Source organism: Micrasema longulum, unplaced genomic scaffold (assembly GCF_059751315.1).
Source record: "Micrasema longulum isolate JH-2025_06_02 unplaced genomic scaffold, ASM5975131v1 h1tg000629l, whole genome shotgun sequence".
Taxonomy (NCBI): Eukaryota; Metazoa; Arthropoda; class Insecta; order Trichoptera; family Brachycentridae; genus Micrasema; species Micrasema longulum.
This window is the reverse complement of record NW_028277825.1, coordinates 86,036-112,524: the sequence shown is the minus strand read 5'-3', so window position 1 is coordinate 112,524 and position 26,489 is coordinate 86,036. Positions and strand designations below refer to the sequence as shown.

Here is a 26,489-nt window from a genome sequence, read left to right as displayed (position 1 = left end):
TATTTTTTTAATGTTAATTATTATGGTTTGACACGGGCACAGCCTAAAAAGCCATTATTCGGTTAGTGAATTTGAATGTTTTTATAATGAATTAATAAATAAATAAATTAGTAAATTTTACTTACAATTTGTTTCTGTAATTATTTATACTGAACATAAAAATATACAATCTAATAAACTCGAGTGAACAAACTAACCTCTTGTTCACCATTCATGAAATATGAATACCTAATGTTTTCATCTCAAATTAAATAATAATTCATAAAATAGCATTTTTACCAGGACATTTCATAATTAGTGTCTATTAAATTTCAAGTGCAAAACAAAGCAGCCAATCTAGGCATTTAGGTACATACTATAGATACAGAGTGTATATGTAGGTATCTAATCTACCTACTAACCACAGAGATAAGGACACAATCTCATTCAATGAATGAACGAAACGAGCTAGAGATCCATAAGACACGAAGATATGAAAGATCCAAATGACACAAAGAGCCATTTAGTTCTGCGCTCTTTTCGTTCGCGAACTAACTGACCGGGATGAAAGAAACATATCTCTAGTTCAATGTTTCTGACCTTGTCAGTATGACAGGGTCGTTCGCAAACTACACACCTCTACTTAAGAGGTATATCGATATTCCCTTGAAGGAGAATTATGTCATTTGTGCATTTAATTTCTCTAAATAGCTTCAAATCATCAGCATATGTCAAGAAATCTACATTAGAAAATTGTGTGGGTAGATCGTTAATAAATAGTACAAAGGGAAATCGACCAAGATGAGAACTTTGTGGTACATGTAGCTGTAAATTCATAAGAGCGATAGAGCCATTTAGATTTGTAGCAATTCTCCTATTGCTAGATACTTATTGAGCCAGTTTAAGATGGTAGTGATCCTAGTACTTCTAATTTGGCTGCATACTTATGTATGGTTTACCTTATCAAAGACTTTAGAGAAGTCGGTATATATTGCATCGACTTGAGATTGCGATTTAAAGGTTCGTACAATATAGTACTCATATAAAAGAAGGTTTGTAGTGGTGGACCGTCTTGCTACAAAACCATGTTGTTCTGGCACTACTTTATGCTTAAAGCTAGATGAGATTTTATTTAGCACAATACTCTCAAACAGGTTGAGAGTATACATATTGGTCTATAATTGGTTACATCACTGGCATCATTGGATTTGTGTATTGGCGATAAATGATTCTATTAATATTGATTTGAATTAAAATTTAATTTAAACTCCAATAAACAATAAATGCCTAGACTTCCATATTCCTTTCTCAAAAATGTTTTCCCTCTCAGTTGAAATAAATTTTTATAACTCTTATTGGATGTTTCGAAATCATACTATTTGCGTGGGACCAATAGGAGGGGAGCTTTCTGAAGAAGAACAGTACTGCGGAGTAAAATGTTAGATAAAAGTTTTTCTCCCTCTTGTAAAAAGTTGATTTAGTAGATTGCGGGGGTAATGCTCGCCGTCCGTTGCGTATATGTTGTTTCTATACTATGAGCTGAACCCGGCAATGTTTTGCTATTGCTAGATTTGAGTACATACTCGTATGTATATATTAAATGAACACGATTGAAAGTTTGATATCAATTATTGTATTCAGTTAAAATTAAATATGTAAGTACATAACATTATTATTTTTGTGTTTTGGATTACATAAACTGTGAGGATATGCTGTGACAGGGAATTTTGATAAAAAATAAAGTCATTCTTTAACCGCCAACTGGTTTTGACACGAGGAAGCCAACCCACCAATCAGGACAACTCACCATAGAGAATTAGAACGTCACAGGTGGAGTAATTTCAAAATCACAAAACTTTAAAAAATCAAAGCGCTAATAATACGATACATTCAAATATTTTTTTTAAATTGGCTTAGTTTGATAGTCTACCAATAAATAAAAAATATTTAAAAAACCACTGAACTTCCTCATTTAAGATTATGAAAAAAACACGTTTTAAAATTATCGTTTTATTTTGCAATACAAGGTACACAGATGGTCTTTAACAATATCCTACTGATGTCGTAGACTAATTTATAAATTCTTTAGGTTAAATCCAATAGTCATTATTAAAATAGTCGATAGTATAATAAAATTTGTAAAATAAAACAATTGTTACAGTACTATGTGTGTAATTTGCGACTGAAAATGCGTACTTCCATAATCAACTAAGATCAATTTTAGAGAATTCTTTGAAATTCTAACTCTGATTCGGAAAAAAAATAAATTAATTATATACATACAGTAGGGTGCAGTCTATTTAAATAGTGCCAACTTCCTACCCTATTTGATTAACATAAAAATTAATGAGTCTTTCCAAGTGAATGTATGCAAACTACCACTCAAGTGCAAGTATATTGATACTAATTCCATTGGTGACTGCAAAATTCTTAATACTTTTATGTTGTTAATCAAATAGGGTCCATAGTAGGCAGACTCAAATGTATATATCGTTGGTATACTGAAAAAAACGAGTTAATAATGCAGTTATCTGACATTTTTCGAGCTTCATTAACTGATTATATCTTCTTAATCCTCTGAAGTTTAGTTTCGTAGTTAGCATTTATAAAAACACACTAAATGTACTTTAAAAAAAAAAAGGTTACTAGTGAAAACCATTAATTTTCTTCTATTAGATATTTTTTTTGAAGTCTCATCTCAGAAATGAATTAAATGGTTTCATGAGTATGTATTATGTCCAAAATATGAATAAGGATGACCTGAAAACACTTAAGTCGAGTCAAACATTCTGATTGATTTTACTCAGAACAGGCGATAGAGAGTTTTATCAGTACGCCAACGATATGGAGTGCACACCACCTGTGTGTGTATATTACGACAATTTAAAATTGCATAAAACGAGCAAGATTGAGAAAGACATGGTGTGATCAAATTCAACAAATACTTAAAGATGGCCTTGTCAAAAGTTAAAGTAATCAGCGTGCGTGTATGAAAAGATGTATGAATATGGTAAGCAACGTCCATGAGGTAAAGATAGTGTTCAGCCATTTATCTCTCTGCCTACACCAATGGGTAATAACTTGAGGGTTTTTTTAATTTATTTCACTACTGGATATATTCACAATTTTGCTGTGTGCTTAGTATTTGCTGGTTTTAGATACTTTGTTTACTGTAATCGATTAGGAAGTGCATTAAGAGCCTGAAAACATTAGGACACAATACATTTTACATAATATTAATTCTATATTTACATTATTTTTCTGAGAAATATATGAATAACAAAAAAATATATAAAACAAAACAGTAATGGCACTTATAAAAGAGTTTCATAAATATGTGAAGATATAGGATCCGCTTCTATTATGACATTTCAGAATTTCGGAAGATATTGGAAGTAACAAGAAAACAATTAGAAAAACTACCGTATAATGTATCTCAACTAAGGAGTTTTACAATTTTATCATTATTGGTTAACAAGATAGACACAGAAGTATTCCTTAACAATAAGAGTATTCATTTAAGAAATACAGTAAGCATCTAATCACTACGTAGACATTCAAGTTTACTCTAAAAATTATTAATGACGCTCCAAAATAAATATAAAATATTTTATTTATCATGCAAATTTGTGGCATATTCAAAACAATGAATGTTTCAAAAAAGTTTATTTAGGTAATTTGAACTACAAGTTTATATAGGTAATTTGAACTATCAAGAATATGACAGTATTTATATGCATAAATATTTATCCTACATATAATATTGTAATTAGTAGTAACATTACCGTCAATTACCAACTGGTTTTTCTGCGAAATATGTCATAGATGTTTTGGATTTTAAGAAACACATACACGGAGAAGATTCAAAGACATTAATTTTAATTGTTGGATTATATAATTTCTGATACAGAGTAGTTAATTTAGTATAATAATATTACAACATTAATAACATTCATTGACAGATTACCACCTCTATAGGTACCATGTACTACTTTAAGTTGACTATAGACACCAATAAACACAACATGTAATATTATCTTAACATGCAACTAGACGACCAATAAATTTTAATAATTAATGCTGGGAAACATCTACAATGCTTTTAACTGTTATCTTCTTCATCAAGATCCATACATACAATGTAAAACAACTTGTAAAGTGAACATTCTGAATTGCTAACGGCACCAATAAAATGTAAAGTTACAAATAGGTTGGAAATAATATAGGTATATAAATGCAATTTGAAGAAAGATTATGACACTAATTCAGTTAGGAATGTTGTATGATTTAAAATTATATAAGGTGATAATACCTAAATCGGAAACAAATTTCTTCAAATTGTTAAAATTATACGGGTACAAATACTACAAAAATAATAAATAATAAAACAAATGTAAAGAAATTTCAGGATTAAATTAATTATTTACATAATTTGCACATTTAAAATAGTTAACTCAAAAAACCCTAGATTGCAATCAGTGGAGTGGTAAGAGATTTTAAAAAAAGTGTTATTTCAAAAATATGCTCTATGCTCATCGGCATAGATCAAATATTCACTATTCTGATAAGTGCTTGTTGTATATTCATACAAGCGAAATGAAGCTGGGAATGAATGCATTGACAGGCTCCTAGTATTTAAAGCTTATTAGCTTAAAAAGTTAGAGTTGAAAAGTTTGACAACTTAGCATGTCTTGCCTTCGTTTCATAAGTTCATTAGTATCCCATATAACTATCTCACTTCAATGCTATAAAACTCATATTTTGCCCTCGTTTCGGCTTTATATGAACAAACATTCTGTGACTCTTATGCTAACCATTCAACACGGCCAAACTTCATTCTTTATATGCTGTATTTTGATCTGGTGAAATTATTACATAATCATTTTAACATTCAATATGAATATCTAAATCTGAAAATGGCACATGTATTAATGCTCAGAATGGTGATGAAACCGCAAACCAAACATCAGAACAATTTATTTGAAAAGTAACATGTACATAGAAGAGCTTCCATTATAATAAAACTAAAAAAGAAAATAGTTAAACAAATATTTCTTTTTACAAATTAGTACACAAACTTAAGGGAGAAATCTATTACAGGTCCATACATTTTATTATCACAGTCTAAACTTAAAATATGTGTTTGAGGCAATACATAATGGCTCATAACGAACATAAGATTTTTACCATTTTGAGAGTAAAATTTGAATGGCAGCAATGTGCATAAATAACATCATTTAATTTATTGAAACCACTGGTTAACAGCACCGACAGTTTATGTAATTAGATATTATTCTATTAATTATCAAAAGTCAGTAAATTTAGAAAAAGACCAAATTCAAAAGCAAAATCGTTTAGTTGATTGTAATTGACAACAGGAAGTGATATAATATTTGTAAAAAAAAAAACACATTTAGCTTGGCAATTCAAATGACTAAATGTAGAGTTTATGAAAGTTTACTTTCTCGATTAGTGTGTTTTAAGTGTGTCTATCTTTTGGCTACGAAAATATGACAGCTGACATAACTGTACAAATCGCTGCTTAAATTCAAAAGGGCCACAAATCGAAATTTGACTTTTTTCAGTAGACCCAATCAAAGTTTTTAAGATGAATGACTTTTGTTTTTTTAATGTTTTAAATATCATTAGATGCGTTTTTAAAAGCTGTATCTATCTAATTATGGAGTTTCGTGTTAACTATCACCCAAAGAGCGGCGGTGATGGCGGTTTCACTCTGAAGTTAGCCACCAGAGCACAAAGATCAAAAGGGCTGTTGCGGGATTTGGGTCATTTATAATGCAAAATCCATGGGAGTCTTTTTTTTATAGAAAAATATGACCGATTTAAATACCATTTTCGCAATAAAGCGAAATTTCAGGGTTTTTATATTTGTGGCCCTTTTATTTAGCAGCAAAATGTAAACTGGGTTATTGAATATGTAAGTATTTTTTACTTTCTGACAAAACTATTTTTTTATGTTTTTAATTCAACTTGGTCATTAAAAAAAAACATCCTGGCATTAGAGTAATTAAATTCCAAAAAATCATGTTTTTAAGCATAAAAAAAATCATGGCAAATTTTAAATGCCCGTACTGAAAATAAAGGTCCTGAATTAATAATTTGTATTGCCGGTATGCGACTTATCAGATATGTATCAAATATATTATGTATGTACACCTGAATTAACAAATAAACCCAAAAATTATATTCTATTAAAAATAGCAATAAGTTATGTTGCATAATATTATGTAGTCGATATTTGTACAAAGTAAACTTTACAGGCAATGTTCGGCAAATACACTAAATAACGTTCGCATAATATTATTTCTGTTAATGTTTTAAATTATATACAAATGCCATAATGTTACAATGGCACATAAACACGTCACTCGGAAAAAGTATTCTTATAACTACTTCTGTACACTTCAAACACAAACTTAAATAATATTTAAGTTAAAACACGCCTGTCCTTGTGAATGGAGATCAGTAAGTATTTAATAGTAATCTCTATCACAAAATTAAGTCTCAGACCGCTAAATTGCAAATCCTGTAAACAATACTCTATCAAGGGTACAGCAAATTAAACCTTAGTTTCGTTTCGTCTCAGAGGCTGCAATTCCCTCTGAAGATCGTTGTAGTACTCGTGATCTGAGATAGACTCCTCCTCGATGGATCTCTGGGCCAGGAAGGTAACCGGGGAACTCATGGCAGCGGGGTTTGGTATTGTCGGAGTGCTTGCTGTAGAATTAGGATGCTCCGTAGCTTCGGGGATCTTTGGTATGCTGCTCGCCTGTTCAAGAGCTGTGTTCATCTCAGGAGTTGTTAGCAAATATTCTGGATTATCTACTCCTTTCTTTGTCACGGGCAAAAAGTCAGGGTAGTTTTGAAAATCAGATATGCCCTGATTAATAGGATCTATTAGATCCATGTATGCTGAGGCATTTGGATTCTGTTGAGGTGATGGCATTAAATAATCATCTTCATCTAAGGGGAGATCTAATTTGATGTTACCCACTTGAGCTTCTTTGAGTTTTGAAGCTGAATCAAAAGTATCTTCCGAATTATCATCTTTTTCAATAATTATTTTCATGGGGTCACCACAATATCGAGAACCAGAACTGTCAGAATGTACCATGCCACTATTATAATATTGTCGAAATTCAGCGTAAACTGTGTCAGAATCCCAATCATTCCTTCTCATCGAGACATTTTCAAGAGGGATAATTTCTGATACTGCTGCATTAGTAATTTGCCAAGACCTGGAAGAACATGGCTTATTTTGTAGTTCATTGGATGTGCCAGAGGAAATGGAATTGATGGCCATATTACTGTCTTGGAGTTTTGGCTGCAAAAACTCATCTCCTTCCAAGGACTCAGTACCATCCATGACTGAAGGAAGGTGTCTTATAAGTTCCCTTTCATCCTGAAAAAAATGTAATAAAGAAATATTAATAAAAAACAATCAATCAAACATCACAAGGATGAAAATATGTTTATTTTTAGAAAACAATAAGATAGCGAGTTCTGAATGTACCAACCTGTTGTGAAAATGTGGGATTTTTCCCATATCTGTCTCCAGGAATAACAAGGTATCTGCCCGGATCCTTGGCCATTTCAGTGAATGTTTCTGCTAACTGAATAAAGCTAGGTCTGCTTCCAGCATCCAACATCCAACAAGATACCATAATGCAGTAAATGTCCAAAGTACAAATATTGGGTTGTGGAAGTTTTAATCCATTTTCAATGAGTTCCGGTACGTCCCTCGCAGATATGTTCTCATAAGGACGCCCCCCGTAAGTCAATAATTCCCAAATGGTAACCCCAAAGGCCCAAACATCACTCTTGTGCGTGAATATTCTATGCTGAATACATTCCAAAGCTAACCATTTAATGGGCATTTTTCCACCGGCCGCTTGATATACATCTTCATTAATATTTAGTAGTTTTGCTAATCCAAAATCAGTTATTTTTACACAATTAGCAGTTTGGACAAGAACATTCCTAGCGGCTAAATCTCGGTGAACCAACCGCTTCTCTTCTAAATAAGCCATGCCCAGAGCTATTTGAGTGCACCAATTCAATAGAGCTTTGGAACCAATCTTATTTTTATGAATTTTAACATAGTCCAATAGACATCCTGATGGCATAAGTTGAGTTATGAGCATCATTTGGGATGTCATGCATACAGCTAGTAGTTGTAACAAATTTGGATGATCTACACTAGCCATAATGTAAGCTTCATCCAAAAATTCTTTGCTTGTATTTGATCCAGTTCCTTCTTTCAAGACTTTTATGGCAACAGGTATTTTGACATTTTCCACTTCTGGGACCCACACTCCTTTAAAAACTTCCCCAAAAGCACCAGAACCCAAAATATCTCCTCTTCGTAGTTCCGCTTCTTTAATGATTCTTAACTTAGCAAGATTTGGTTGCACAGTAGTTGTGTGCAACAACTGTTTATCATCACACCCTGCTAATACTCGTGTCATCTCCAAAGCTTCCTTTTTAGCTAAAGATTTTTGCCGATAAATGTACAAAACAACTGATGTAAACATTAAAAGGAAGGTGCCTACAAATATCATGCCTACCCATAAAAGAGGTGAATCCATTGCTTCACTGAGGTGCAAAGAGCCAATTACTAATGCTGAACAGTATGGTTCAACAGTTATTTCATTTGGGAATATTTTATGTGGTAATTCAGAAGGACAAGTAGCTGTGCAGTTGAATTGTGTAGAATTATCCGAAGTTGGTTCTCCACCTAGAAAGATTTTGAAATTTCTACATTTGAGACAATGGGAAACATCAGGTCCAACACATCCTCTGCACTCTGTATGACATGGAACACATATCTGTGTATCATCATCGGCATAGTGATCAGGGGGACACTCGTCTTCACATTGTTCTCCTCTCTTGAATTTTGTGCATTCTTGACATACTTGCTCATGGAATCCATATCCAGAGCACTTTTTACAACGAGGGTGACATTTTCTACAAATAGATTTTCCTGCTAGAGGTTTCAGAGGGCCTTGTTCCTGAGGTCCTACCCACTCATAGTAATAACCATCCGGGCAAGATTCGTTGCTTTGTAAGCATCTCTCAACTGTTACGTCAGAGTTAATAATAGCCTTTTCACAAGAATTGCATCCATTAGGACCAATGGTATTTTCTGGGCCTACACAGCCATCCACACAATTAACGTGACAATGCAAACACTCTCCGCTTTCAGAGCGGAACTTGGTGGTAGGGCACTTGGGAACGCAGAAGGGTCCATCGCTGGCGTGCTTACACTTTGAGCAGTTGTCGTGCCCAGGACCATTACAGGTTGAAGCACATTCTTTATGGCATGGTTTACATGTTTTCGGTCCGGCTTTATACATTCTGAAAAAAAAAACTTATATTTTATGGGCACTAGTGACTAATAAATTAAGTGTTAAGGACATATAAAGGATTCCATTCTCGGTGGAAGTTATATTTTACAAAACCGTAACTGGAATTCGGGGAAAGTAATATTAAATACAAATAATTCATTGTCATTGTTATTTTTTTTTAAAACTTAGCGAATCATATAATATTTGTTCTTAATAGGTGTGCCTCTACAATTGAAGCTCCAGTTGTTGAGTTTTCTCAATCTAAATTATACATAATTCCATTCCAATTCCAAATCTGATTATACATAATGTGTTCGAATGTTTAATCAACATCATCATTCCCTTTCCGCACTTAATGATGTATAGGACACTGCATTGGTACACCAATGGCAGCGTATCTTAATATTTTTTGTTAGATGAAGGTAAGATGATCAGTCTTACGCTTCAGGTGCCTTTTTAAATAAATATTTCTTATCAACCATGTCAAGAATCAAACCCTAGACCTCTTGCATAGTAGGAAAACGCTCTGACCATTACACCACGAGGCGAGGAATGTTTAATAGCCTATATTAATATGTTAGTGCCTGTCAGTGATCTGAGTAAACAAACATTGTTTGTGTTAGTATGCTCATTTGAATATCTTATTTGAAGGCTTTCTATTTATTTATTAATGGACTTAGTCCATTAAAAAAATGGCAGACACAAATCTTTAAATCAAAGGCTATTAAAGATTGAAACGAACTTTATATGTGTAAGTATTTATTGAATCTTAAACTAGTAGGCACATAATTAAAAAAATGAATGCCCTTATATTATCTTATATCTAATTATCAGGATGCTATAAATTAAGAATCGATAATGTTTTTTATGCTTAAGATACTAGCTAGTCAAGATTAACATTATATTAACCTAGAAGGGAATGAAACACGAGATCTTAGAATTTAGAGGGATGATAGTTCAATCGACTTATATTCCCATTTGAGATTGAAGGAGTTTAGTTTAGTTTCTGAAATATAAAATAGTTAAGTGAAATGAATGCACATGTTTAATCCAAAACCTTTTAAATCCACTGGTAAATTGTTGGCATATTTTACTTTAAAATTACACTGCTTCATGGCATTTATAATTAGCAAAGATAAAAAAAATACACAAAAACAAAAAAGAAATAAAAAAAATAATAAGAAAATATCTTAACATTCTCTGAAACAAAACAAGAAGGTCGCAACATTTTCCTTAATTTGTATCTCATTCCTATTAAAATATAAATTATATTCCCCAGCTAATTTCCTATTATAATCAATCTATTAATTTTATTAAGGAAATTAATATTGTTTGGCAATTCTCTTCCTGAAATAATATTATCTTTTAAAATATCTATATATCCCGATAAACTCTTGAGTGAGTAATGTCCAGTGCATATCTAACTAGCTGGTATAAGAAGTATAAAAATTGATTAGGTGTTTTCTAGGAGGTGAAATAATCAGTTAGAATCTAACCCACGCCAATAAAGGTTTTAGTTCCTTAACTTTCAAAATTTCATAGGATTGAAGAATAGAAATAATACAAGAAAATAGGCAGGATGGGGGATGTTTCACAATATGTAAAGTTATCAATCAAACCAGCTATCGACATTAATACGCCCCGTAAATGCCAAGGCTTCCATATTCCTTTCTCAAAGAGATATTCCATCTTAGCTGAAACATCTAAAAGATAGAATGAACTATTTTGTAGTAAAATATTCAGAGCACCCTTGCTTAGAAGAATATCTCTTTTACAATAAGCGGGAGAAACCAAAATGTTCGTAATGAAATTCCAACATATTTACCCAGTATAAGTGTCACAGTTCTCAAGACATTGATCTTCGAACTGGAAGTTCCTACAGGAGAGGCACTGGTCAATTCCTGAGCTCCAGCAACCGTCGTCGGAGCATTGCTCATCACACACCAAGCCTTCTTGTCCTATTAAAAGTTAGGATAAAGACACATTTTAAAAATACAAAACATTTATATTTATAAAGAAGCAATATAACATGAATTATTTAGATAACGCTCGCATAACGCTTAGATTTTTTTGTTAGTAAACAGTTCATATCGCAGTAATGGTACCATTATACACATAAAATCATTTTTTACATATAAAATTATTTTTTATTTAGTTCGCAAAATTTTATAACAAAAAAATTCGTCAAATATTTATGCGACAAAGAATACATATTTTTATTGCAAAAAAATCAAAAACAAAAGACATTAAAAAACCAAAATAGATTTTAAAGAATACCCATTCAGTCAAATCAAAATTAATTAAGGAATATGTATATTTTAAAAATAAATTGTTGGAGTATATAATTAATATTCTAGTTATCATTCTATGTATAAAGTACACCTAGCATTTATTAAACAGAAACACTTTGATTTCTATTTAATTTTGATTAGAATGACTTGACTTACACAATGCATATTATTTATAAGCTAATGAAATACGCGAATACAAATAACAATGAAATAATGTGCAAGATACTGCATTTGTTGGAGCATTTTCAAACGAAATGAAAGAAAAAAGGTGAGTTCCAGCAAATGCAGTATCCCTAGTTTGACAGAAGGAGGACTTACTGCAAATTTCATCATTTTTGTTACTCTGCAGGACAGATCCATGTTCCGGAGACTTCTTGATTTTAGTCCAGTTAATACTTTGAGCGAAGCACAAGTTTTTATTTTCTAAAATCACGACCCTCCCTGAATTAATTCTCTTGAGGGACTTCAAGTTCAAGGACACGAGCGGAGTTTTCACAATGTATAAAGATGCAAAAAAGTTATCCGTCAGTTGCCGACCCCCTATGACCTCGAGGTTCCGCAAGAAGGACAGGTTGGTGAACTGCTCGTGGTATCCTTGGATATTGATGTAGCCGGTCACTTCCTTCACAGTGCTAAACACTTCTAGTTTATCAGGGTGCATCTTAGGGTAGCGCGGCCCGAAAGAAAAGTTGTTGTAAACTTGCTGGAAACCCTTGAACGAGGACTCGAGGATCTCGAGCGAGCCGTCTATGATGGTGCAGTCTTTGAAGCCGTCGATGTTGCCGAAATGGACTGACTTGACGCCGGGACACGTCTTGGGGCACGGCCCGTCGCACGGGACGCACTCGCCATTCACGGCCGTCTTCTTGGGAGGACAACTCCGCACGCACGCCCCGTTGTCCTTCAGCAAGTGCTCCGGGCAGTTGCGCACGCACGTAGCGCCGTAAGCGTACTTGCCGTCGGGGTTGGCCTCCCAGGAGTAGGTGGTGGGGTTGTAGCGCTGCATAGGCGGGCACTCCTGCGTGCACACGCCGTCGTCGTAGAAGTTGCGGCACGCCAGGCAGTCGCTCTGCTTGGGTCCCGTGCAGCCGCCCGCGCAGAACAGGTGGCAGCACTCACGCGGGTTGGGGCCGAAGCAGCGGCCCTGCCAGCACTGCGGGCTGCAGGTGTTCTTGGAGAACTTCTGGCAGTTCTCGGGTCCCTCGCCCCAGCAGCCGGCCGAGCAGCTGCGGTCGCAGGGCGGGCACTCGCGTTCGGCCGACGTGAAGTTGTACACGTACACGTAGCCCGCGCGGGGGCCCGTGATTATCTCGTCCCAGCTGACGGTCTTCACGTGGCACAGGTTGTAGTTGTTGTAGATGCCCACGCTGCCGCTCAGCACGTCGCGCAGCGCCGGCAGTTCCAGCGAGTGCATGTTGGACAGGGTCACCATGAGCGCAAACGCCTCGTCCCTCACGTTGATCTTGAAGAGCGTCCTGCCGCGGATGATCTGCAGGCGCGGCAGCACGATGCGGCGCACGTCCACGTGCGAGATGAGCACGTATCCCGTCACCTCGCGGATGTACTGCAAGAAGGACAGGTCCAGGGTCTCGTTCTGCAGCCACGTGAGCTCCAGGTTCCCGTCTACGTAGGTGCAGTTGGTGAAACGGTCGCGCAGGTTCCGGTAGTGGTGATCTCTGTTGGATGGGACCGACATTCGCCCGTTGGTGCCGATGCATACTGCAAAGAGAACAAGAAAAATCCAAATTAATTCTCGAGATTTACAGCGTTATAATATATTATATAAATAAAAATTACTCATTCCACCGAGAGCTTATTGTGGACATATTTTTTAAAGTATGTGTTACATAAATAAAATTCTAAATTACATAATAATTGGGTACAAGACTACTGGAGCCGTGCATATTATAATTAATACTGTGCACTGCCTACTTTGACAAATCAACCCTATCAGTCTCGTATTAGTTACATAGTTTCATTTCTATTAAGTTGTAAAAATCCAAATTCCACACAGGGTCGCAATGCAATAAACAGTTGCTGACAACAGTAATATTAAACTGAAAGGGTAGGCTGGTCAGAGTAAGCGATGCACCTTCGTAGGTACATGTGAGCAGTTATCCTATATAATATTGAGAAATTCTTGTATTTTATATTCGATCGAACTTTGTCGAAAGTTTACAAGTATCGGAGGGTTTGAAAGCAGATCAGATATACTATCGCGTTTGTTTTACGATATTTTTTATTTTGATAACCCATTGAACGAGTAAAATAATGTGATATTTCGATTTTTTCTAATGCCGAATTTTTAAAAAAAAATTTACAACTCTTGCATTCAAATTATGGCTGATAGTGTTCAGTCAGATATAATACCCGTATTATTGAGTGATTTTAAATTTGCATATCAATAAAATTTACAAAGTGCGGTTTACGATTATGGATGAAAAAAGTCCGTGTAAAGTCGAGACTTAAGTATACGTATAATTATAAATATTTTAACTTAAGCCAAGACCTAATATGTTTCTAATTACATGACAGTACTCAAATGTATTCATAGTAGGTAATGATAAACTGACTAGAGGGCGCAACTCGCGCAACTCACATAATCACGGGAAAGATTAAAAGTGTAAGGACATCAAAAATTGTCCCAACCACTGCCCAATAAGGGTATACGAGTTTGGGTCCAACAGGCAGTATCGTTAAACCCGTTTCATTGTACTCAGTAGAGAATGTGTGAAGTGAGTGCTTGCTTATAAAACGTAGGAACCGATTCGCGCAAGATTACGAAAATAATCATTAGCAAATGTTCAAATGTAAAGAAACAATATGACGATTTCTAAATACCGGCGACTTCAGTCCATCATACATTTATTTGTTCATTTAAAATTACACTCGTTTACATATTTGCCATAATAATTAGCAATAAAAATACATAGTAAAAATAATTAAATTATAATCAGATGTGATGCAATATAATGAGAATCCGGAAAAACAAAGTACAAATAATAATATTCCAAAGAAGATAACATAAACAATAATCTGATTATAATGTATTCCTCACTATGAAATCCCACTTCATTCAATCCGACTTCAGTCCATCATACATTTATTTGTTCATTTAAAATTACACTCGTTTACATATTTGCCATAATAATTAGCAATAAAAATACATAGTAAAAATAATTAAATTATAATCAGATGTGATGCAATATAATGAGAATCCGGAAAAACAAAGTACAAATAATAATATTCCAAAGAAGATAACATAAACAATAATCTGATTATAATGTATTCCTCACTATGAAATCCCGAGCCGAGGAATAGATTTTACAAATTATTTTTGACAAGAACAGTTTTAATAAAATATTTAAATATAAAATAAATGCTGAAATTGCACTGTAACCAAAAGATAAATTATACCTATACCTACTAATCGGAATTAATATTATCAGTTTGTTATTTTTAATTTTTAATAGACTTGAATAAGCTCTCGCTGCTTCTCGATAGACGGTCCTATCGTAGCCTTTTTACATCGGCCAATATTATGGCCAACTTCATCGTGAAGCTCACCATTAGGCTCGAAATAAAAGCATATAGTATGTCATTCCGCCGAAGTGTAAACACATTTTTTCATAGCGTTAAAAATGACGAATTTCGTGCCAAAAAATAGTATTTGCAGAGAATTTTACTTTTTTTTTTAAATCTCGGTTAAATCTCTGTCGGAAACAATATGCAGAGATTGGTTTCGACGCTTTCAAATGAATGATTTTGACGTTGAAGATAATGAACGTACTGGCGAACCGAAAAAGTTTGAAGACATTGAGTTGGAAGAATTATTCAATAAAGATCTATTTTTTATTCAGACGCAAAATAAATTTGCAGAATCATTTGGAGTTGATCACACTACAGTTGTCAAACGTTTAAAAGCATTAGGAATTATTCAAAAACAAGGAATTTGGGTGGCGTACGAATTGAAGTCGATAGACGTTGAACGAAAAACAGCGAGAACTTATTAAAGTCTCAAATATATTTGCAGTATGCCCAACAAGTCGATTCTCGATTATACACATTTTGAAAAGAGTACCTATGTATTTACAATAGTCCGAAATAGTGCTACTAGTCAAGGGTTACATGAGAGCCAAATAGTTAGATATTCTTATGAATAGGAAAGAGAAACTGTGGTGGAGAGTTTGAGAGCAATAAACAGGCTAGTAATGTGACAAATACATATAATATGTGGTTGCGAAGACAAGAACTACGTTGATATAATCCAAGCTGCCTCTAAATACTATTAAAACAATGTCGTACGACAGAAGTAAACGGATGCTCCATGGATACACATAAAAATATTTAGACCGCGTGAAAAAGATGACCCGGCTTCCGGTGGTCTTTTTAAAATAAGCACCTGTGTCCAAAGATTGTCCAAGTTTACAAGGATATTACGTCACACAAACTGCACCTTTGAAAAGAGGGGTGTTAATGGCACGATTATAGAATTAATATTTTAGAGAACTCGTACGAAAGGCGTTGATTGATTTAGGTAATCCTTCAAAATAATGATGATAATAATATAATAATCTAAAACGATGTGAGCTACTCTTTAAGCACAAGAGTTAAAAGCACAATGATTAAATTCAACACACACTTGAAAAAAAACATGCCGGAATTTAGAATAGCTATATGCATCAGAAGCGGAAATGGACAGATAATGTCTGACGATAGATGGACGAAGATTCGACGACCCGACGACCTAAGCTTCCCCAATGAGATGGTCGGATGAAGTTTAGAGTTTTGCTGGTAGACAGTGGATGAGGACGGCGCAGAACAGGAAGGTTAGGACCAACATGGGCTGATTACACTGGTGATGAGTCTAAGCTATCCAATCAAAAATTCACATGCTAATTTTAGATTTTATCATCATCACCTAATCCGCACATAATGGGGCAATGGGTTGATACACCAAATGCAGCATATTTTAATAATTTGAAACATGAAAGTAAGGTGATCAGTCTGACGCTTCAGATGTCAGTCTGGGAAGAGTGAAATATTGCGTTGAGGGGATCCAAAAGGCCTGCAGATTGGTGATGAGGGAGGAGGATGTACGAACAGAGACCAACCCTAGGATTCCCCCAATGTCTCCGTTTTGAATAAATGAAATATTACAGTGTAAAACCACAAATTAAACAAATATTTCATGACGATGCAAGGAATCAAACTCAGCTTCCCAAGAATCGAATGAAAGGCGGACGAAGAATGCAGTTCTGTGTGTGAAATAGAACCAGAACTCTAGATGAGTGTTTTCGACTCGATGGCTGCTCGTATAAAAATCCTGAAAAAGGAAATCGAGTGGAGATAAGTCCGCCTAGTTGTGTAGTGGTTGGTGCGTCACCATTCTTGGGGTCCTGGGTTCAATTCCCCGCAATGTTGACGTGAAATATTGATTGAAATATTTCAGTGTTCCTGAAATGGCACCTGAAGCGTATTCATTTATGCTTTATTAAGTTAGTTCGTAAAATTTCCAGAACTAAAATAAACTTTTAATAACGTAAGAATTTCTCAAGAATATATTTAAAAAAATCAATTTAAAATATTTCAAGGCATTTTATTTATTTAATTTCTTCAGGTAACTCATTGTATAGTTATAATTTCTTGTACATTGAGTATGTATGGCTGATAAACTCGCCTTCGTGTAACAGATGATTGGAATACGCTGCATTTGGTTTACCAACCCAGTGCCCTATGCACTACTGGGTGCGGGAAGGGGAATGATGATGATGATAATGCATTAGAACGTAATCGTGTAAGAGCGCAAACGGTTATATCATTTACCAATAGTAAGACGATTTCCCAACAGCGAGACTTCTTGTATTCATCCCACCTTTGTACTACATTGTGTAAGTATCTTGCTGGCTTAAGCAATGATGGTGCTACTCATCCCGTGGACTGCAAGGCGACAAAGGTCTGCATCCTCCAGGAACTATGAATAATCGAAAGAGTCTTTACGACACGCGGGAAAAATGTCGTCCTCTTTCAGACATCGCAAGGAGTCTAGAAAAACTCGAGTAACAGGAACAGTTTACTTATTATCATAAAAACTTTACAAACCCACGACTCGGCTGAACGTTTATTTTTTGTAAATTTATTGAAATTATTCTTAAGTTGCTAGAATTCCACTCGTCCATGCACTTTGTGGCTGCAAGACATTTCGTAATCTAGCTTCCGTAATATGTGAATGTTATCAACCATCAAACTATATCATACGTGCTTTTTGTAAATGGGGTCTAGAATTCCAACCGCCCATGCGCTCTGTACTGTAGCCGCGGGATGCATTATAATCTAACTTCTATTTTTGTAAACGTTTTTTATTAAAATATCATAATAAACAAAACAATTCATTAATACCGAGACTGCATAGGATAGGTAACACTTATGGAACGGCTGCAGACATTCTGTCCAATTCTTTACCATCTTATAAGTCCACAATATCAAGTTTATTTGTAGCTGCTCGTCAAACTATTATTGACCATTCAATTCCATAAATTAAAAAAATACTTGTTTATTTTTATTACCTTATACTTATTTTTTATTATTATATCAAATTGCATTGTAGTATTGGCAAATACGCATTTCATAAATACATATTTTTATTTGTTTTTTTTTCGCGATAATATATGCTTGCTTGTTTATTCGTTTAACTTAAATTTGTCTTTTTTTCTTACCGCAACACTTTATTTACTGTTTGCTTTACAGAATTTATTTCAAAAGCTTATACTCGTATATTTGCATTTTTTGTTTATTTGCTTACGTCTATCATACTTTTGTTATTATTGTTTTTTTTACTTTGTAAAACTTTTTATTATATCCGTTCTAACTAATTTCACATATTTTTTCTGTATATTCTGTGTTTATTATTTAGTATGTTAGCATGTATTTTATTTTTATTTTTTGTAAATACCTTTTGGGAAAATTGAACAAAATAAATAAATAATATGTAGAAGGCGTGTTGGGATATTTATGGTACAGGGCCATCATTAATATTTATCCAACTCCATTATATTCATCATCATTCCCTTTCAGCACCTAATGGTGCATAGGACACTGCATTGGTACACCAATTATATTCACTATATTCTAACATGTATTTTTTTAAAGTGTATTTTTATGTGTCCTCCGCATATTATTTTTATTCTTTAATATGGTATATAATGCTAAAAATTAATAAATAAAATAGCATTATCAATTGATTTATATACAAAATATTGTTTATTATTTATAATAACTGTTCACATTAAAAATAAACATCCATAAATCTGAACCTTAAAGGAAAAACCCCGTATTTCCAAAACATCATAACTTTTGAACTATATGAGATAATTCCAGCCTATAAAAAACTTTCAATATAAAATTATCTTTTTTTTATAGTGAAAGTGTATATTAAAATAGTGTATCTGCGACTATTGATGTTTTCTTGCATTAATGTGAACAATGTGAAATTCAGATTTTTATTTCAATTATCGTATGTTAAAAATGCTTTTTTTCGTAGGACTTTTTCAATGTACAATACAAAATTTAAAAATATAGATTACACAAACATCACTCTGTCAGATTTAAAATTTACACTAAAAATGTATTATGTAACTTAGTAGACATTATAATAATAAATATGTACATCTCCCCTCCCCTCCTTATCCTCTCTTCAAGCATTCTTGTCCTTATCCCGCCCAATTTACAGTAACTTAATGTTCTTAAAATAAATATTTAAAAAATCTTTGATTATTGAGTACATGAATATAACATTTTTAGATGTATACATTGTGTGTATTTATTTGATATGTAATATATTTTCTTTACTAACTTTGTATACTATGTGGAAATCTGTTATTAGTTCTGAGTTTATACACTATATCTGTTTGTTTACTAAAAATATGTATGTAGAACTGTTGATTTCCCAAATAAAATAAAATAAAATAAATAAAAATAAAAAAAGCATTTTTATAAAAGAATTTTTATAAGTGGATTTGGTGTTTTATTTTTTAATAAAATAGTTTATTGCGATAATTTCTGCATTTTTCTTGTGTTTATCCTCTAAGTTACAGAAACATAAGATAAGTGTCGGCATAAAAAAGTCGAACCTTTTGTGTGGAGGCGAAATGAGGAATTCACAATATGGAGTTCTGTGCTGACGCTAATGTACGATAAATAAGTGAAGCAAGGAATCGGTAAATGAAGGTTGGGAGAAGGCTGAATGCTGTCTGCTGTGAAATGCGATCTTTCGCGATCGAAAACAATGTACGATGCTGCACAAATATCAAGATTCGTGCTGTTTGCAAAGCTGAGACTAGCGTTTATTTATTTATCCATTCAAAATCGCTCTCGCTTAAAGATTCACGAACTTGTTAAGGCTTTTTAGGCTGTGCTTGTTTTATGCCACAATAATTAACAAGAATAAAAAATACATAGTAAAATAAATAAAATAGGTGTGGACAAAATTTAAAAAGGGGTGTCGTGTTACGTTGGTGACCAAAGCATAAACAAGCCAATGGCAGGTCATAAGCTCTGTAAAAACCTAGACTTTCATATCTTCTTCTCAAACTTTTTCTAGATATCAAAAATAGTTTTTGCATAGAAGAACTATTTTACATCGTAATGTAAGAACAATATTTTGAGTACCTTCGTAGACGAAAGCTGGATTTGCCTCTCAACCCTCAAGCCGATTTATCTATGGAAATTAAGTGTTAGATTTTCGTCTAACCATTTTTTATACTACGGCTTGCTTTCTGAAAACAGAGTTCCAATCACCAGTCGCAAATAATAAAGCTGTGACATCGGGAAACGAAACAGTTTTCCTAAATTATTAAAGTCTCAAAGGGAGTCTAAAAATGTGCAAAATGAGCCTCTAGTTTCTAGCATTGATCTATTAGAGGGTGAAATACAAATCCTAATAGTTAAATACTAAGTAGTTTGTACTAATACAAGACAAGACAATATTATCTTGTCTATTGTATTGTCCACGTGTAAACGATACTCAATAGGTGGTCAGTAGTACAGTAGTTGATATTTGTTTTGATAAAACATATAAAAATCACGCATACCTTAAAAAAATAGATAAAAAAACAACGTTCAAGTTTCATACAAACTAACTGATTTATGGAGTTTTTATTGTCTCCTGAAAAGTAATAATTTATTGTAGGATTCACCTTCTGAGTCGCCTGGTTCTGAGAATTATAAATAATTAATTGTCCTTTCAAGCCCAGAATTTTCGAATGGCAGACAATCAATACAAAACTGCAATAGATGAAGCCAAAAGACTATGTTGGCGCCACCTAGTAAATCAACTTTCAAAATCTGATCCCTGGGGTGCTCTATACAAATTTATTTCCTCTAATAATTTGCAAGATAAGCCCATTACTGGTATTAAACATCCTTTGACCGGTGTCATTACACTCACTGCCGTAGACACGGCTTCAGTTCTTCTTGATGCACTTATCCCTTCTGATGACATAGCTTTAGATTCTCTTCATCATACACAGATTAGAGAACATGCATTAACAATTCCGCTCACTTCATCGTCACTACCTATCTCTTCATTAGAAGTTGGAAAAATCTCAATCTAAATAAAGCATCTGGTCTAGATCGAATTGATACCGCGCTTGTAAAAAGGTGCTGGTCCTTGGCCCCATTTGAACTCCTTACCATGTTTAATATTTGCCTTTCCGAAGGTGTCTTCCCAGATTGCTGGAAAACAGGATTGATGAAAATTATTCCTAAGCGCTGTGATCGGCCAAGTACTGATCCTAAAGCGTACAGACCAATCACCCTTTTGCCTATTCTGGGAAAAATACTGGAACGGCTAATATGTAACAGCCTTGAGTCTCACTTAAATGTAACTCGATAACGCGATAAACGCTAAGCAATTTGGGTTCAGATCCAATATTTCTACCGAAGATGCTATAATTTCGATAAGCAATTTTGTTAATAATACAAATAAAAAGTATGTTCTCATTATTTTACTTGATATCTCAGGTGACTTCGACCATGCTTGGTGGCCAATGATTCTTTCCAAGCTACGACTTCGACAAATACCTGCAAACTTATTTAAAATTATAATAAGCTATTTTTCAAATCGAAACGTTATGTATTCCGGTGGCAGTACACTTTTATCCCGTGAGATTTCATGTGGCTGTCCTCAAGGCTCTGTTTTGGGACCACTTTTGTGGAATATATTGTTCGATGATTTTCTCGAACTTCCCCTTCCTTCATCATGTATGATTCAGGCTTTTGCCGATGATGGATGTATTTTGATTGAGGGCAATAGCCGCAGATCTCTGGAGGGTGACGCAGCTAATGCATTAAATAAAGTATCCGATTGGGGTATTCGAAATAAATTAAGTTTTGCTCCTCAAAAAACTCAATTCTCACTTTTAAAAGGTAATTTTGTGTGTCCTCCTTCAATCAAATTTCTGGGCACTTCTATTCGAGCGTCAAATTTGGTTTCAAACCTTGGTGTAATCCTTGAAAGAAATTTGTCTTACACTTCCCATGCTAGGAAAGCCATGAATTTGGAAAAGATGGCTTTCCACAAAGTTGCACACTTGGCCAGAGCCAGCTGGGGATTGTCTTTTGAAACTTCAACGGTCTATCATAAATCCATTTTCCTAGCTATCGTATGCTATGCAGCTGGTTGTTGGGCACACCGATGTGAGTTGCAATATTTCAGGCGAATTATTTTAAGCGGACAAAGGCAACCTCTTCTGGCTCTTTCTAGAGCATATAGGACATGCTCAACGGATGCACTCCCGGTTCTAACGGGCTTGTTTCCTTTAGATCTGGAGGTTCAGCGACGATCTGCAAATTTCCACCTAAAAAAAAGGCGTTCCTCTGTTATTGGTGGCGTCCGTCTACTCCCAACTGAATGAATGTCTCAATCAAATATTAAAAAAATGACTTTAAATGCTCTTCTTAATGCTTGGCAATCGCGATGGGAATCTTCCTCTTCATGGAGGGTTACCTTTCTTTTTTTTCCTTCAATCCGTCAGCGCTTAGAATCTTCTTGGGTTATCCCCGATCACTGGACTACGCAGTTTTTATCAGGTCATGGTAAATTTAATAAAAAAATATTTGTTTTTAATATTGTTGACTCCCCTTCGTGCTGCTGCGGATATCCTAACCAATCTTCTGAACACATCCTGTGGTCTTGTCCCTTTCCCCTTCTCTATGATTACCGAATGGAGCTTCTCGCTACTATCCGTGGCCCTGTTATAGGTCCTGTCGGATATACAGATCTGGTGGCTTCTAAAAATAATTTCAAGGCTTTTAAAAAGTTTTGTAATCATTTCGGCGAATTGATCATGTCCAATCAATTTAATCCCAGTCAGTGAAGAATTCACTTTCCTCTCTTCTCAATCCAATGAAGTACATATTATGTACTTCTGGATTACTTTCTTTCAGCACAAAGATGCTAAGGCTACCAGATTTCAGAGAGCTCCTTCGGGCAGATTTTCTCGTTTGACAACGAGCAAATTTTTCGTATATGTGGGCACCGCCAAGGAGACTTATGTCCTCAGATGCGGTGTGCGGTATGTGATGGGTAAGCTGTCCTTTCAAGCCCGAAAAATATAGTCAGGACACATAATTGATTTGGTCATTTGAGAAACCCTTTCAGTCAGGTTTATTTTGTCATTATTAATCTTTATTTTTGCTTAAAACATTAGTTTCTTAACGGAATGAAGTGCGTGTCAAGTCAAAGCCACATCCGCCAAAAACCTGACTTATAATGTTTTTAAAATGACCGATTCAATTTTCATCGAGTTCCAGGAAGGACTGTAATTAGCAAAGGGTAGTCAGCCGCCAAATTTCGAGAATCGAAGTATATCTTTACGCCATTTCGACGTAAGGGTATGCGGAGATGATGGAACAACATACGCGTGTATCCTGACATAATTTCATAGCTTCTCCCATATGCATAAATCACGTTTGACTACATTTTTCACAGAGGATGGAATGCAAACTCTGTTGGCTTATTTATAAGTCACCGCACAACTCTACTCCGGAATATCTAAAAGGACCATGCGTTTCGAATACCTATATAAATATATATGAGGGTATTGCAAGCATCCAAGAAACATATAAGAAGATTACAATGGTTGGGCCATGTGTACAGAATGAATGATAACCGTACCCCAAAAAAGGCAGACCAAAATTAAGATGGCTGGATAATGTGTGAAAGTGATTGGCCTGACGAACTGGAGAAGAGCCGCGGGGTGCAGGGACGAATGGAGACTGGAGAATTCTGGAGGAGGCCAGGGCCCACAACGGGCTGTAGCGCCACTGATGATGATGATTGAAAGCAAACTTAGAAATCTTCATTGAAGGAGTTACTGAGATATTTGCGAAAAACTTTAAAAAAAGAATCGTGGGATTTCTAATTATTATGCTTCACCAACTCAATGGAGAATGCTATGTTTGCGGTATAATTGAATTCTGTTTTTGCAGGATTTAGAGACGGTTTTGAATTATGCATTGTTTATTTTGGAATCAATGACTAATTTTCCATTTCTGGTGGAGATTTCTAAGTTTGCTTCTAATACCCTTATACATCTGTTTTACTATTATTTCATCATTCGTTTGGTTCACATGAGCAAACCATATTTTAACCGTTATTTATGATAAAGGTTTTTTTATTTGTAGAGATGCATTACAAACCAATCAATCGTGAATCGTCTTTATCTTGCGGAGGAAGTTTAGTGCTACGAGAAATTGGATATAAAAATGTTATCTTACACACGGTAAAAATTAACTCATTTAATTGTGCAGCGAAGTATCTCGAAAATATGTATAAAAAAAATAACAATTTACTAATCAGAACTATGTCACAAGTTCTTCCGAATCAACCAATCATAGAGTGTTTCGGTAGACTTCCGGTTTCCGTGAAGCCAACTCACCAATCAACAGATTATTATATATAACTTATGATATCCCTGACAGAATAATATTTTTTTTAAAAAACATAGCGCGGATAATACGATACTTATTTTTTTAGTATTGTTTGGTTTGATAGTGTTTAACAATTTTTTTCAAAAACACTGAACTTCATGCATTTTCATACAGCTTCCAAGGGTTATTGTTCAAACATAATTTAAGAATTTATATTGATTTCGATTAGGAAATTTACGCAGTTACAGTATTTTTGAGATTACACGTTTGTGGTTATTATTGTTTCTGTTAATTTATATACATATAGAAGTAAAAAAGGTTTTTTAACGTTTTTAAATGTTTGCTTCTGAAACTTGTTACAGTGTGTTGTTGCGGTGTATTTATTATTAAGAAATGTTTACATAATGACTAGACTATAATAATATAACTAAAAACGTATTTACACCAGAATGTTTGAAAGACAAGCGCCGTGGCACAGTTGGTTAGTCGGCTAACTGTGTCTTTAAGTTTCTTCCGTATCCTCTTTTTCCACCTGTTGACGAGCCTCAAAAATAGAGGCTTAGCGGGTTCATTATTACTTTAAATAAAATAAAAAAGTATACGTTTAACCACTTGAAAACTTTCTCCGATTTTAACACGTCTTTACACGGAGAGGTAACTTACTTTTTCCTTTGACAAACTCTGACGAGGGCTTCGAGCTGTGATAATGGTGATGAGAAGCCCGCGACTGCACCGAGACGTGGATCAGCGCGAGTATCAGGAAACAAATCAAACACGCCTTCCCCAACATCGTATGTCTACGTCCACATGACAACAAGTCCTCCCGCGCAACAAGGACGATTATCCTCAGCACTGATTTCGATTGCAGCTAAAATCCATCACTATCTGCCGAATTCCATCTGGCCGGACACAAGTCGGTTCATCACAAACGTGTTTCACAGTCACAGCCGTCCGCGTGCAGCACAGTTCATCCCAAGAGCGCGGAGGTGGTTTCACAAGCACTTGTTGCCGACACGCGCGGGCGACACGGCCTCCGGCGGCGGCGGTCCATGGCTGACTGGCGCGCCGCGAAGCGGGGGCCGCCTACGAGCGCAGCAAGCTCCACCTACTTCCCCCAACCTGTGCAGCGCGCTGCTCCGCTAATGCAATTACTAAAAAATAAAACAATTCTCCGGTAGATACGCGCATTTTGGCCACATTTAAAACTGCATTAAAACATATATTATTCCACAACTAATACTTGAATTCTCATTGTTTACCCGAATATTTCAATTTTCAGACCATTTACTAAAAGTCATAAATAACTTATGCTGGAAAAATGGGAATCGAGTTGTTGTAGAGTGGGATTTTCCTTTCAGTGCCGCAAACAGCGTTTATTCATTATGAAATTTGGTTACATGTCAGTTTAGTTACCCACTACGTCTAGAGACTTCGAACCTCGGACCCTTGGTCCATGAGTCCGCAACACTATCACGGGACTGCAGCCCAGTTATGTTTATACAGGTTGTTAATTAAACCCTGTCACATCCGAAATCACAATGATCAGTATGAGCAAGAAGACATATTGGCACATTAAAATAATTTTTTAGAACGAACAAAATTTTAAAAATAAAATATCAAAAAAAGCAAATGGTTGTTTACTTCTGCAGGGGTGAAACGAGGAGGGGGAAGGGAGGAGTCTGATATTGCGCCGCGCTACCCTCACTTTTCCCCTGCAGAAGTAAGCAACCATTTGTTTTTTTAAATAATTTATTTAAAAAAAAATAATATTGTTTTTAAATAAGCTAATATGTCTTCTTGCCCGTACTGATCATCGTGGATTCGGATGTGACGGGGTTTAAAGAACACCCTGTATAGTTAAACTGACTTTAATTTAATTTAAAGTAAATCATGAATTATGTCTTAATTGACGTAGGGAAAA

The 26,489-nt window shown here is 34.8% G+C and overlaps 1 protein-coding gene across 1 annotated transcript; it reads right to left on the bottom strand.

Moving 5' to 3' along the window:
* Window positions 1-5,665: 5,665 nt before the first annotated feature.
* On the bottom strand, window positions 5,666-25,532 carry Egfr (epidermal growth factor receptor). Its single transcript, XM_088229009.1, has 5 exons — window positions 25,232-25,532; window positions 11,957-13,357; window positions 11,173-11,305; window positions 7,518-9,357; window positions 5,666-7,402 (listed from the first exon to the last, which is right to left on the bottom strand). The coding sequence occupies exons 1-5, from the start codon at window positions 25,356-25,358 to the stop codon at window positions 6,560-6,562; spliced, it is 4,344 nt and encodes a 1,447-aa protein (XP_088085135.1). The 5' UTR covers window positions 25,359-25,532; the 3' UTR covers window positions 5,666-6,559.
* Between the last annotated feature and the right edge of the window lie 957 nt (window positions 25,533-26,489).

Excerpts from the sequence above, each read along its gene's own strand:
- Egfr (XM_088229009.1), bottom strand. The coding sequence starts at position 25,358 with ATGTTGGGGAAGGCGTGTTTGATTTGTTTCCTGATACTCGCGCTGATC. Across the intron at positions 9,358-11,172 it reads AACTGTGACACTTATACTGG|AATGTATAAAGCCGGACCGA; the intron begins GTAAATATGTTG and ends TTTTTTTTTCAG. Across the intron at positions 7,403-7,517 it reads ATCCCACATTTTCACAACAG|GATGAAAGGGAACTTATAAG; the intron begins GTTGGTACATTC and ends CATTTTTTTCAG.